General features: G+C 39.6%; 1 protein-coding gene across 3 annotated transcripts in view; it reads left to right on the forward strand.

Moving 5' to 3' along the window:
- Positions 1–14,290, forward strand: part of LOC131223593 (NF-X1-type zinc finger protein NFXL2) — a 75,025-nt gene that overhangs the window by 47,456 nt on the left and 13,279 nt on the right. For all 3 annotated transcript variants that reach the window (XM_058219027.1, XM_058219026.1, XM_058219025.1), the window contains 4 exons: positions 10,291–10,376; positions 10,494–10,656; positions 10,821–11,042; positions 13,316–13,506. In XM_058219027.1, the coding sequence (XP_058075010.1) occupies positions 10,291–10,376; positions 10,494–10,656; positions 10,821–11,042; positions 13,316–13,506 (662 nt within the window). The remainder of the gene's footprint in view (positions 1–10,290; positions 10,377–10,493; positions 10,657–10,820; positions 11,043–13,315; positions 13,507–14,290) is intronic.

Below are 14,290 nucleotides of genomic sequence, written 5' to 3' on the forward strand. Positions count from 1 at the left end.
CCTGCCACTATTGGGCCTTCTCAAGAGTCAATCTCAATCGTACAACAATGTCACTTGAACATGCAACATTAAACTAATGCATGCATGATCTATGAGTAGAATGGGTGGTTGGGATGCCATCCCAACATGACTTTTAGGGTCTAGATGCCCTTGAAATAAGGTGGATGATATAATACATCATGATGGGGTCCATGGAGAATGGCCCTATCATGTTTCATGATATGCATGTAGGATGGGCCAAAAAGCTACATTCATGGGGTCAAATGGGGTCCCCACCATGGATTGGTGGGCCCCATATGATCCACACAAAAGAAATAAGAAGATTTTAAGGGTAGAAAATCAGATTAGTAAGATCATAGTTACCCACCTTACGATCTCTATCAAAACTCCACTCCAAACTTTTAAGGGTCCAAGGAAGCAAGATGAAGGGTTGAGATGGGGTTTCAATAGAGGGATTGAGGGGAAAAAGGAGGAGAAGGGGCTGAAAAAGAGGGAAAAAGGGGCTGAAATTTTTTTTTTTGCAAGAGAGAAAGAAGGAGAGAAATGAGGGAGGAGAGAGAGGAATGAGATGCATTTGCTAGAAAGAAGGGAATTTTATTCAAAGTGATGATTACATTTGCTAGAAAAGAGGATGCGGTGGTCTCTCTCTCTCTCCCTAGAGGAGAAATTTCAGAAAATTTCAGATTGGGAAAGAGAAATTGCATGGGGAAGAAATAATCTCATGATGACTTCTAGAAAAGAGAAAAAGAAAGAGTCATGATGAGTTTGGAGAAGGGAGTCCATCATTGCTAGACTAGGCCATATGTCATCATGGAAATGGTGATGTCATCACCATTGGCAAACATATACATGGGGAAACGTGCAAATCATATGGGTCCCACAAAAAACGCGATCAATGGTCTAAAAGATGCGCGGCCCTTAACTTTTGATGGACACGTCGGATTTTCGCACGAGACGCGTCGTTAGAACCGCGACGACAATGCGGTCGCAATGGCGTAAATCTCAGGTCAATCCGAGTCGGGTATACATGACCGAACTCAAGGGTGACTGCAAACACTATCTGAAGGTCGCGGGTCGCCGAAATTTGACCGGTAGGACCGTGGGACCAAAATGAATGAAATGCATACTTACACACGCACACATGCGAACTTGGGTCTGGTCTCACACTTCTTCCCTTGTAAATTGTTGTTCAGGGTATTCAATAATAGTAACGGTGGCCTTGTGGCCATTATGATACGGGCTGTAATGGCTATTATGGCACCCATATTGGCCCTCCACGGGCCTTTTTTTTTTTTTTTTGAAATAGGGCATTACGACCCCATATTGTGTAAGGGGCACGACTGTTACTGTTACACAATGGCCATTATGTCTGTTACGTGACCGTTTTTTAATACCTTGATGCTGTTCCTTTCTAGCCAAATTCCCCACAAAGTAGCAAGATCACAGAAATCTTCCAATAGGACCCCAAGTGCTAGCTGACCACTCACCCACTATATTAGCTATTGTCTTCGGCATCCCCCAACTGAGCAAATTTACTACCCATGGCCAGATTTCCCATGCAATTGGACAAGTAATCGATAGATGATTGACTGTTTCTTCTTTTTTGTTAAACATGACACCTATTTGCCATCACAAATACCTCACGTTTTTATATTGTCAATTGCGGGGCTTTTCCCTAGACCCACCATGCAGAAGAATGGCCTTTTACTTTCACAGGGACGTGGACTTTCCAAAGACTTCTGCATGGGGCCTGACTAGCACAATATCCCGTTACCAAGGGTGGACTAAAGATCATAATTATCTAAGCCTTTTCCCAACTAATTGGGGTTGGCCACATGAATCCTGTTTCTCCATTCCACTCTATCAAGAGAATGAGCAGACTGAGGATTTAATAGAAGAAACCCCATTAGCCTCCTTAATCCATCCCAGATGATTTCATGATTAATCTTTTTGAAATAATCCTTTATCCTCCTTGTCAGCAGCAATCAATTATAAGCCTCTCAAGCTCTTGCTAAGCATGATTCTCCACACAATAGATCTTTCGAAAAACTAATCTTCTCACCATTTCCCACCATAAAACATGCATTGCTGAGGCACAACGGTTGCACCGAAGATACTCCTTTTGCCAAAATACAGACCCTTTCCTCTCGGATGTGCACAAGATATCTTGGCCACTGTCCAAAACACCATATTTCAATGCTAGCACATTTCTAATAAGTGGGGGCTCTCCATTTCCTAACCGCCACCACCACTTACCCTGTAATGCTGTATTCATAGTTCTAATGTTCCCAATCTCCATTCCCCCATACTCCACCTGTTTGAAGACATCCTTCCAAGTAACGAGATGGAATTGGTGCTGATCTTTGCTATCATTCCATAAAAACTTTTTCTGAATGGCTTCTATTTTGTCCATAATCTGGACTGGGGCATGTGAACATGGATAGCACATGAATAGGAAAATTCACAAGTATTGCTTTCAGAGGCACATCCTTAGCTGCAAAGTCCTATTAAGGTGCCGCTCCTGCTTCATATCGTGCTTCCTACTTGTGCTCCTACTCCTGCTTCTTAGCTGGTTTATACTTGCTAACATTTTAAAACATGTGCTTCCTATCTTGTCCATAATCTTGACCAGGCATCGAAACATGGATAATATGTGAATAGGAATATTCACAAGCATTGCTTTCAGAAGCCCATCCGTAGTTGCAAGGTCCTTCTGTCAAGATTCTGCTTCTGCTTCGAATATCACTTCGTACTTGTGCTCCTACTCCTGCTTCCTAGCTGTTTTGTACTTGCTAAATTTAAAATAGACACTTCCCTACTCTAGCTCCCGATACGTTTGCTACTTCGCTTTTCATGCAACTATAGGCTCATCTCCGCTTCATCCACCTAGCTCTAATTCTATGAGAAACATCATTCTCAATCTCTCTGCTCTTATCAATGATCGACCGAGATATTGAAAATTGTCAGTTTGGGGTACTTTTTCATCAATAATATTAATTAATTAGTCTTGCACAACTCCCGTTCCTTTTGTAACAGGTCATCGTCTTGCGCAACTTCTGTTGCTTTTCTAACAGGTCATCGTCTTGCACCCAAGTTTGCTGGAAGGTTAAAAAGGATGTAGTGGAATGGGCTGTCTCGATTCTTAAAGTGGACATCAATGTAGCTCGTTCTATCATGGCGTTGTAATCTTTTTGTTTCTGGTTCTTTCTGCTTTGGGTTTTTGCCAGGCAGTCTTTTAAAAAAATTATTCAAAACCCCTCAAGAAAAAATATTAATTAATTCCTCATTTTGACTTCTATTGTTACTAAAGTTGCACTCCATATACTCTGTTTTTGTTCGACTGAATTCAAAACTTTAGATTCTAAAGCATCCCTCATTTGTTACGGCTTTATGTTTTTCCCCTACCTCACCTCATCAATCAAAACTATGTCATCTGCAAGCAACATACATCACAGGACCTCTTCCTGTAAACGCCTAGTTGACTCATCCATAACCGATGCAAAAAAGATAGGTGCTCAATGCTGACCCTTGATGTAAGCGTACAACAATTGGAAGCTCACTTTTCTCTCCACCAGTGGTCATATTTTTTTTTATGGCTCCCTCATATATTTCCCTAATCATGGCAATATATTTTCTTGAGATCCCTTTCTTTCCGAACACCTACCAAATTATGTCTCTAGGGATCCTATCATACTCTCTCTCTCTCTCTCTCTCTCTCTCTCTCTCTCTCTCTAGTAAAATAATCTTGAGAAGTATAACAGTAAGAACCCAAATATTAAAATAATGGGAATGACATATCTAATATCTTTAGGTGTTTTCAACATACATATATCTAAGGACACATTGTTGAATTGGGCAATTATGTGGTCTGTCTTATGTTAGAGTACATTGGGTAGATTAGGATACTACCTCTTTTGTTAATGCATATTTGTTAGGATTTTTCTAGATCTTTAGAGATCTCTAATCTCTTCTATATATTCTCCATATTGTTAATGAAATAAACATGTTATAATTTTCCACAATGTAGTCTCTCTTGTTTAACATGGTGTCAGAGCAACACGATTCTGATCTATCGTGTCCCGACCACCATCCATCCCCATCTTCGCCACCATTGTTGGAGTGCAACACGCCGTTCATTGCCCTCGTCCGTCGTTGCCATTACGGTTGACTTGACCTCTGTCACTACTCGAGTGCATCCACATCACCACGCCTTCCAACTCTTGTCATTGTGCCGTTTGCATCAACCTCACTGGCCTGCACTGTCGTCATTCATAGAGTAGCAAACCCATCAACTGTGATAGGCAAACCCATCAACAAAAACCATTCATCTCCATCTACATCTGCTGGTGAACGTGCATCCACCTGTGCGTTTGCACCACCATCTCTGGCCATCTCTGTTCACTGGATCTACATCTCTGTCCGCATTCATCGGCGATGTTGCGATCAACTCTCTGATCTGGCTTCTCTTCTCATATCTACATCTTTCTCCACCACAACTGTCAGAACGCTACAACCTTCAGTGGGACTTCATAGGACTAGATGTGTTTGGTATAGAGGAATTCTCCACCCCCTCCAGTTTTAGACAACATATTACAAAGAGATCTGACTGAGAAGCATCCTGATGGCTCTATCCTCCAAACTAGATGATCCATCTCCCTGATGGAGAGATGGAAACGTTGGATGTTAGAAAGGAGAAAAACCACCACATTGGCCTCATCATCTGACAGATAGAGGTGGGAAGGAGGGGTCCACACCGTTGAGGACCTAAAAATGGTTGCACACTGCGCTACTAAAATATCACGAGATGGTGAGAGGCGAGCTATATTAGGATATAAATTACATGAATGAGTGTCACCCACCCAAACATCTTCCCAAAAGTGGATCCTTTCCTCATCCCCAAGCTTGAACCCCACACCCTTTTCAAAATTTGTCTTCATAGCAAGGATATAGATAGTTGGTGGGGGTATTTTGTATGTATGGGTTTTTTGGGTGTGTGCATGTGCACAATGCTCGGTTCTCCAAGGAGTATGTATTTGTGCTATAAATTATAATAAAAGACACTTTTTCTTCAAAACTCTCTTCTCCTCTCTCGCTCTCCTCATTTCTTTTGTCCTAAGATCATCCAACCTCAGCTTGGTATTAGAGCACCTTACGACTTGATCAGACCTATAGGGATTTGCTGACGTTAGCACTGTACAATCCATACAGATTATTTTCAATTAGGAAGAGCAAGGTTTGAAGCATCTTGATTTTAGAAGATTTATGGTGTTTTTTTTTTTGTTGGAATATATTAGAGCCCATCTGAGGTATATTTGGGGCCACTTTTCTCATCCAATAGAAAAACTCCAAATCTTCATTTTTTTTGTGATTCTACTCAAATTGGTGGAGATTTCTTGGAATTTTCTTCATGTGATGGTTGGTTTTACTCTATTTGACAGTCCAAGGAGTTGTTTTTCATTAAGGGGGAGATTTGAGTGAGTTATGAGACCTAAGGTGGTCCGGTTGGGCCATTTTTGGGGACCTATGGGTTCTGGACTTACACTAGAGCTTCCAGTGTATGTTTAGGTGGGTGTTTTTGGTGTGTGAGATGTTTTCACACCTAATTCAAGTCCATTTCTGATTCTTGGCATAGTTTTTCAGTTCTAAGGCCATTTTTTGGACCCCAGGCCCTCATCTAGAACTCAAATTTGTGTGAATATACTCTTATACAGTGTGTGCTTCCTTTGAGTTGTTTGTTGCTTGAGTTTCTTCTTCGTGGACCCTTAAGGAGGACAATCTCCTCTGGATCCTTTGTGGAATCTTTAGAATCAAATCCCTTATTAATTACTACAGTTAAGTTGAACGGTAACAATTACCTACAATGGGCCCAATCCGTGAAGTTGTTTTTAGGGGGTAGAGATAGACTTTCTGACATATTGGATGAACCTCCAGATCTATCAGATCGGAATTTCATGCCTGGACCAAAGGGAATTACCAAGTCATGGGTTAGCTACTTAATAGATTGACTTGACTGTGAGCAATTCTATCATGTTCCTAACCTCGGCCAAAAGAATCTGAGACACCCTTCATGGCATGTATTCAGAGGCATAGAATATATCCAGAGTTTTTAAGTTGATATTTGATATTGTTAAGTTTCAACAACATTTAAGATCCTTGAAGGAATATTTTTCGGCTTTCCGGGGTATATGGGATGAACTAGTTCTCTATCAACCCCTTCCCTCCTACCGTACTAGGGATTTTTTTCACACATGCACTCACACCTACACTCACACCAGAATGGCTTTTTTATACCACAATGGGAACTTGAACCCATGACCTTGTGTTGAAACTCTTGTGAGTCTATCATACAAGGGATTATGATCATGCATGGAAGCAATGTGAAGGCACTCGAAGCAAGCAATTCCTTTGCCTTAACTCTTGAGTATCATGGTATTTGGGAACATATTATAGTTATGAATCCACTCCGTCTCTAACCGCTATTTATCCTATGTCACATAAACCTTCTTTTTATTAATTGCATACCATCCTGAATATTGTTACATAAATCCTCATTTGAAATTTTGCATCCGCATGATAAACCTTTTCCCTTACCTCTGAAAGTCCTTGGGTGTGTGTGCTTTGTTCAAATCCTTGATGGTAGTAACAACAAGTTAGGTCCTCGAGCTATTAAATGCATCTTCTTACGGTACTCTTGATCTTAAAGGGGGTATAAATGTTATAATCATTTGACTTGTAAAAGATATGTCTCAGCAAACGTGGCATTCTTTGAAGAGATTCCTTATTTTTCCAATGAAGGGTGATTGCTTCATGAGCCTCTTATTCGTTAGGGGGAGCTTAACTTTATACCACTTCATGTTTCTTTTCTTGATGATCCTCCTACATCACTTGTCTCCTCTAAGCTATTTCTGGTGTATCATCGACAAACTAAATCCTCTACTGCTTAGCCACCTATCATTCCATCTGCTTCGGATAGTGGCTCAGGTACTATCTCTCACCCTCCATCTCATGATGATCTTCCCATTGCCTTGCGAAAATCTTCTTGCTCATGTATGAAACATCCCATTGGTAGTTTTGTTTCCTATCAACATCTTTCACCCTCTCTAGTCTTTTGCAGCTTCCATATCTTTGTCGGTTGTCCCTCCTACCTTGAAGTAAGCCACGAGCAACCCTCATTGGGCTCAGGCTATTATGGAAGAAATGTAAGCTCTTAAGAAGAACAATACCTAAAAGTTAGTTCCTCCACCTTAAGGTAATCAGATTGTTGGATGCCCCATCAAGTATCTTCCAGATGGTTCAATTGACCGTTATAAGGCAGGGTTGGTCGCCAAGGGTTATACTCAAGCCTATGGTGTGGATTACTTCGAGACGTTCTCTCCTATGGCTAAACTCAACTCTATTTGAGTGTTGATTTCTCTGGCTGTAAATTTGTCTTGGTCTCTCTTCCAATTGGGAGTGAATAATGCTTTCTTGCGTGGTGACCTTGCCGAGGAAGTGTATATGCATTAACCCTTTGGTTTTTCCCTATCAAATGCTTCGCTTGTGTGTCGATTGAAGAAGTCCATCTATGGTCTCAAATAGCCCCCACGGGCTTGGTTTAATAAATTTAGTTATGCTCTTCATGAGTTTGGATTTGCTCAAAGCCACGCGGATCACTCTTTTCATTCATCGGCAGCCCACAGGGATTATGTTGCCTATTGTCTACGTTGATGACATTGTGTTATCTGGCAATGATACCAAGGGTATGGTGGCCATTAAGTCCTTGCTCAAGACTCAGTTCGATATCAAAGTTATTTCTTATGAATTGAAGTTGATCGATCAAAACCGTAATTGTGCTTTCTCATAGGAAATGCACGCTTGATCTTCTCTCCGAGACCGGTATGCTTGGATGCAAGCTTGATCCTACGCCAATGGACATTACCCAAAAAATCACCCTTGATGACGGTGAACTCCTCTTAAATCTTGGGATGTATTGCCGGTTAGTTGGTCAACTTATCTATTTAACTATTACCTGAATAGACCTATCCTATGTTGTAAGCATTGTTAGTCAATTCATGCATGCTCCTCGTACATCACATCTGACTGTAGTGTATCGTATCCTTTGATATCTCAAATCTGTTCCAGGTAAACGTTTACCATTTCAATCGCATGATCATCTCCATCTTTCTGGTTACTCCGATGTTGATTGTGCTGGTAGTTTGCATGATAGGTGATATACATCAAGGTATTATACATTTCTTAGTGGAAATCTAATCACCTGAAAAAGCAAGAAGCAGTCCGTTGTAGCATGATCTTTTATTGAAGTTGAATATAGGGCAATGGCCCATGCAACATGTGAACTAGTTTGGTTTCGCACCCTTCTCCAAGAACTTGGCTATTCTCTTTCAAGTCCCATTTCATTGCATTGTGACAATTAAGCTGCCATTCACATCTCCAACAATCTGGTGTTTCATGAGTGCATGAAGCACATTGAGGTTGATTGTCATTTTATTCGGGAGAAAGTCACTAACAAGGAAATTGTTACCCCTTTTGTTCACCTTGACGAACAGTTAGCCGATATTCTCACTAAATCTCTCAGTTGGGGTGCTCTTCATTGTATCACTAGTAAGTTGGGCATGATCAACTGTGCTCCAACTTGAAGGTGAGTATGAAGAGTTGGTAGGGTATTTTGTATGTATGAGTTTTTTGGGTATATGCATGTGCACAATGCTCAGTTCTCCTGAGGAGTATGTATTTGTGCTATAGCATTATGATAAAAGAGTGTTAGGGTTTAGGGACCTAACACTCACAAGACACTTTTTTCTTCAAAACTCTCTCTCTCTCTCTCTCTCTTTCTCTCTCTCTTTCTCTCTTCTTTCCTAAGATCATCTAACCTCAACTAAGGATTCCTCTCCAAATTGTTGAGGCCCGATACAAGGATGAATTCTTTGTATATCACCCACCTGCCTCACTCCCATATTTGGAAGCAACCGAGACCCTCCAAAGAGTGTTAAGTTCCGTCCCAAACCTCCATAACCATTTCCCTAACAAAGCTTCTTTTATTACCACCAAGATTTTAATACCAACCCCACACTCGCCATATGGCTTACAGACTTCTTCCCATCTTAGGAGATGAAACTTGTGATCTCCTTCTGCACCTTGCCAAAGAAAATTCTTCCTCAACCTATCAAGTTTAGATAATACCGATTTTGGGCACCTAGAGAGGGGCAAAAAATAAATTGGGCAAGCTAGACAAAGTCACTTTTATCAAAGTGATACAACCCCCAAGGGATAAATATCAACCTCTCCATCTTGATAGCTTCCTTTCGAACCTTTCAATCACAATAGTCCAAAGATGCTTCGCTAGTTTACCGATACACAATGGCAACCCAAGATAAGTGGATGGGAAGGAGTCCACCTCGCATCCGAACACCCCTGTTAACCTCGAGAGATCTTCCGTTGGCAAATGAATCCCCAACATGGTACTTTTCTGAATATTTACCTTCAACCTCAACCTTGAACCACCGGATAATCGTACTTAAATTTATGATCTTTTCCTCTTTGGCCTCTCAAAACGAAATCATGTCGTCCACAAACTGGAGATAAGAGATCAGAGTACTTTCCCTACTCATGCTAAAGCCCTGAAAGAGATCAACTTGTTGCCCCTGGCTCAACATCCTACTTAGCTCTTCAGCTACCACCACAAAAAAGTAGAGAAAGTAGATCCCCTTGCCTCAACCCCCTTGAAGACTGAGGTAAAAAAAAAAAACCCTTTGGGCGAACCATTGACCAAAACTGAAACCAAGCCGAGGAAACACATTCCTTAATCCAACTTTGCCATTTGAGACCACAACCGATTATGCCCAATATGTAATTCAAGAAATCCCAATCGACGTGGTCATTAACTTTCTCAATGTCCAGCTTGCACACCACACCACTCAATCTGTCCCTATGCCTAGAATTGATGCATTCATGAGCAAGGAGAACACTATCCAGAATTTGGTGACCCTCCACAAATGCCACTCATTCATGAGCAAGGAGAACACTATACAGAATTTGGTGACCCTCCACAAATGCCCCTTGAGTGTTAGAAATAACCCCTGCCAGTTTTCTTGTTAAAACTCTTTGTTAATTATGTGTATGGTATAATACACCCCCACACACACACACAAAAGAAACACCCACCCACACCATGTTTGTAATCATCATTTTAAGAGATCAGAAAATGTTATTGCTATTCTGTAAATAATATTTTAGCATTTTGCAGTGGAAGTAAGATTTCAAGCATCCACCAATACCTATGTCTTTTGCCAGTCACACAGGTGTCATTATGGAGCATGCCCACCCTGCCTTCTAATTTGCGAAGAAGAATTCACATGTGGTCATAAATGTCAACAAAGGTTTGGTAATCGTTGATTTGCAGTTCATAAATCCTAGTGGACATGCTTAACATATAATTTTATCTTCCAATGTGACAATCAGTTCTCTTTAATTTAGAACTTTTTTGTGCTAATAAGGTGCCATGGTCCTAAGCCTGCTCCTAATCCACAATTCACACTGAAACCGAAGAAAATAAAATCAAATCAACAGCCCAAATGTTCCCCTGGGTCACCATGCCCTCCTTGTCAAGAACTTGTTTGGAGATCATGCCTTGGCCAACACATCGGAGCAGAACGGCTGGTTAGTTATTTATCTAGCTTTGACAACTATTTAAACATTTGAATTTGTTGTAATATATATATATATATATATATATATATATATATATTTGTTACCTTAACAACAATTAATGTTCAAACATTTTTTTACCATGTTTCTGTTACTGTCTTGATGTTTGTTTTCAGATGCTGTGCTCTGCTAAAGCAACATTTGCCTGTCAGAACTTATGTGGAAACCCTCTTCAATGTGGCAATCATTATTGTGAGAAACCTTGCCATGTCCTGAATAATCGGTCCTCAACCTTGGATGTGTGTGAAAGTTCTCAAAAGCAAATTATAGCAGCCACTGATACTGGGAAAATTGAGTTCATGGAGTCTTGTGATGAGTGCTTTCTTCCTTGTCAAAAGGTCTTGATTATATTCTCTTCTTCTAGTCTCCTTTTTTTTTAAAATCTTTTTTTATTTTTTTTATTTTTACATCATGTGAAAACCTGTGGAGGGGAAGGATTTCACAGAAAATAGGGAGAAAGAATATAAGGAGAAGGGAGAGAACTACACTAACAATATATGGAAATTACAGAAAATTATAATAATGCCCTCTTTGCTTAAGTAATGTGGGCCTAAACACTAGCCAACATGAATAATAAAGCTAGTAGCTCAAATAACATGTACAATAAAGCCCCCCAAAGCCCAAACGGGCCAGCCATATGACATTCAACACTTTTAACACTCCTTAAGCTGGAGCATAGCTATTATACATGTTTAGCTTGGATATAAGCTTTTCGAATTGAGACTTCCCAAGAGCTTTGGTGAATAATTTTGCAACCTGATCATGGGAGGAGATATACGGACTGTAGATTTCCCTCTAAGATACTTTACCTCGAATGAAGTGGAAGTCAACTTCTGTATGCTTTGTTCTCTCACAGAATATTGGATTGTTAGCAATATGTATAGCAGCTTAATTGTCACAATGTAAAGGCACTGGACCTTGAACAACGAACCCCAATTCTTCAAGAAGGACAATAGTTTCACCACTTTCATATCCTCTAATTGTTTCTTCATAAGTATAACCTTTGAAGTAATAGATGATATATTGAGAGTTCTTCCCACATGCTAGATAGTTTGGTAAAATACTCACCAACCCCTTATGGAATGAGAAAATCTCCCCATATAACTGATAGGCCTGAGAGATATTCTGCTCTGAGGAGTACATCTTTTTCACGGTATCCTAAACATCTTTCATAGTGTTCAAGAACACCAATTAGTACTCACCTCGGGTTCCATGCTATTCCATAAGATATGGACATCATCACGCATCCATTATCTATATCTAGGATCAGATTCCTCTGGTTTGGATTTTTTGAATTGATCCTTTTCCTTTGGCTAATAAAAACATTAACAGATTTAGCCCAGTGAAGATAATTCTTCCCATTCAGTTTCACGGAATGTTATGGACGCATTAAACAAAGGTCCAGACACTCATCCTAGTGATGAGGGACCAGCCACCTTCAAACCAATTTACCTCAACTATTATGAAAAAAACATAAACATTGATCTATCATCAAATCCATGCACAACTATACTTAGCCACAACTATCTCTCTCTCTCTCTCTCAAAAAAAAAAAGAAAAAAAAAAAGAAGAAAAAAAGAAAAAAAAAAAGAAAAGAAAAGAAAAGATAAAGATAAAGATAAAAAAGGAAAACCATACCTTGCCACAATATCATATAGAAAATTTCAGCCTCTCATCAACTAGAACCCACTTTAACATCATTCATACATTTCACACAATATAATGGATAGATGAAACTATATATATATATATATATATATATATATATATATATATATATATATATATATATATATAAACTGCTTCCAAGTTCCAACACAGAGTAACAAAAGGAAAACAACTTAAGCATCACCTTAACAGAAAAATCAGCAAGCCTTCATCTTCAAGTCAAGGCTCCTACTATCCCTTTTGCGAGTGATTTCATTTGCTTGACAGAAAACATGCTGATTTCTGCACGAAAATGACGAGGAACACTCTTTCCTTAAGGTCCAATTAGCACACTAGGGTTTTGGGGGTCTACAATCTTAATCCAGAAATTAAGGATTTGAAAGAGGAGATTCAGGATGCAAATCACTCCCAACCTGTCTTCGATACCATGTGAAAATGTGTGAAGGGGAAGGATTAACAAAAAAAAAAGAGGGGAAAAAGTCAGTGAGAAAGAAGAAGGGGGAGAAGAAGAGGGGGGGCGGCTGCACTTGGATAGCCTCCACACGCCCCATTCTCTTAAGTTTTATTATGGCTGTACTAAACAATATCTGAAAATTATAATAATGCCCTCCTTGCTCGAGTAATGTAAGTAAAGACTGTTCCTATTGGAACTAAGCACTAGCCCATATGAAAAATAAAACCCAACAGCTCAAATAACATGTATGATAAAGCCTAAATAGGCCCTAACAGGCCAGCTGTATGACATTCAACACTCTTAACGCTTTAAAAAAGAAAAAGAAAAAATCACATCTTCACCTTTCAACTCCTAAAAGTTATCATTTAGTAATAATTGGAAATGTCAAATTCCCAATGGCGGTTTTGTTTTTCAAGAGAAAAATTGTTGTCATTCACAATATTAAATTGCTGTAAGTTCTGTCTTTCATTAATTCAATTTTATTTTCAGGAGAGAAAGCCTACATGTCCACACCCCTGCCCGCTACCTTGTCATCCTGGAAGCTGTCCACCTTGTAAAGTACTTGTTAAGCGAGCCTGTCATTGTGGTTCTATGGTCCATGTTTTTGAGTGCACATACTACAACAACATGCTTGCCAAGGAGCAACAAAGTATGCGTTCATGTGGCGGTCCCTGCCATAGGTAAATCATATTTGCCCCTCCAATTTCTTTCAACTACAATAAATTTCATTGTTTTCCTACGCCATTCATTTGTTCCTTTTTATCTGACCAGCAACTCCTTGTTCGTCATTTAAATCAATACATTTTGATAAAGAGGAGTTAGATGGACTATAAGATGTCATGGCATGCTGATACAGACCTTATCATAATGTTTTCCATACGCATTGTGTATATTGGATGATGATGTGAGTAGCGTGGTGATAGTAGTAATCACTAATCATGAGAATTTTGTATCATCGGAGATGGTTGACAGGATCAATTTATTTATTTTATTCTTTCTTTCTTTTCTCTTGTCTTTATGGAAAATATTCTCATCCATACAATGTTTCATGGTTCTAAGAGGGAAATGAGGCAACTGTTTCTAATTTCCTTTTCTTATAGCTTAGGTTTTTGAAATAACCAAAAACTCATAGAACTCTCTAGAAAGAACCAAATCTTCCACACAAGGATCATAGTTTCTCTCCTTCGATGTAAAACATTCCGCAAAGATGGAATCAACATTCAGATTAGCAATGGAAAGATCTCTTCAATCTTCATCTTCTAGTTTTAGGTTTTGAAAAACACAAAGATCATTCCCTCTCTGGAAAAGACAACCTAGGAATAAAGTTAGCTTTCTTGGTCTAAAAGACCTTTTAGTGGCTTAAGATACAGGAATAGGAATTCTGCAATTTCAATGGCTTTAGATTGAAGCGTGCAAATCTCATGCTCTCTCATCTCCAGTTGTAGACGAGGCTAAGTGTCCTGT

Source organism: Magnolia sinica, chromosome 13, assembly GCF_029962835.1.
Source record: "Magnolia sinica isolate HGM2019 chromosome 13, MsV1, whole genome shotgun sequence".
NCBI lineage: Eukaryota > Viridiplantae > Streptophyta > Magnoliopsida > Magnoliales > Magnoliaceae > Magnolia > Magnolia sinica.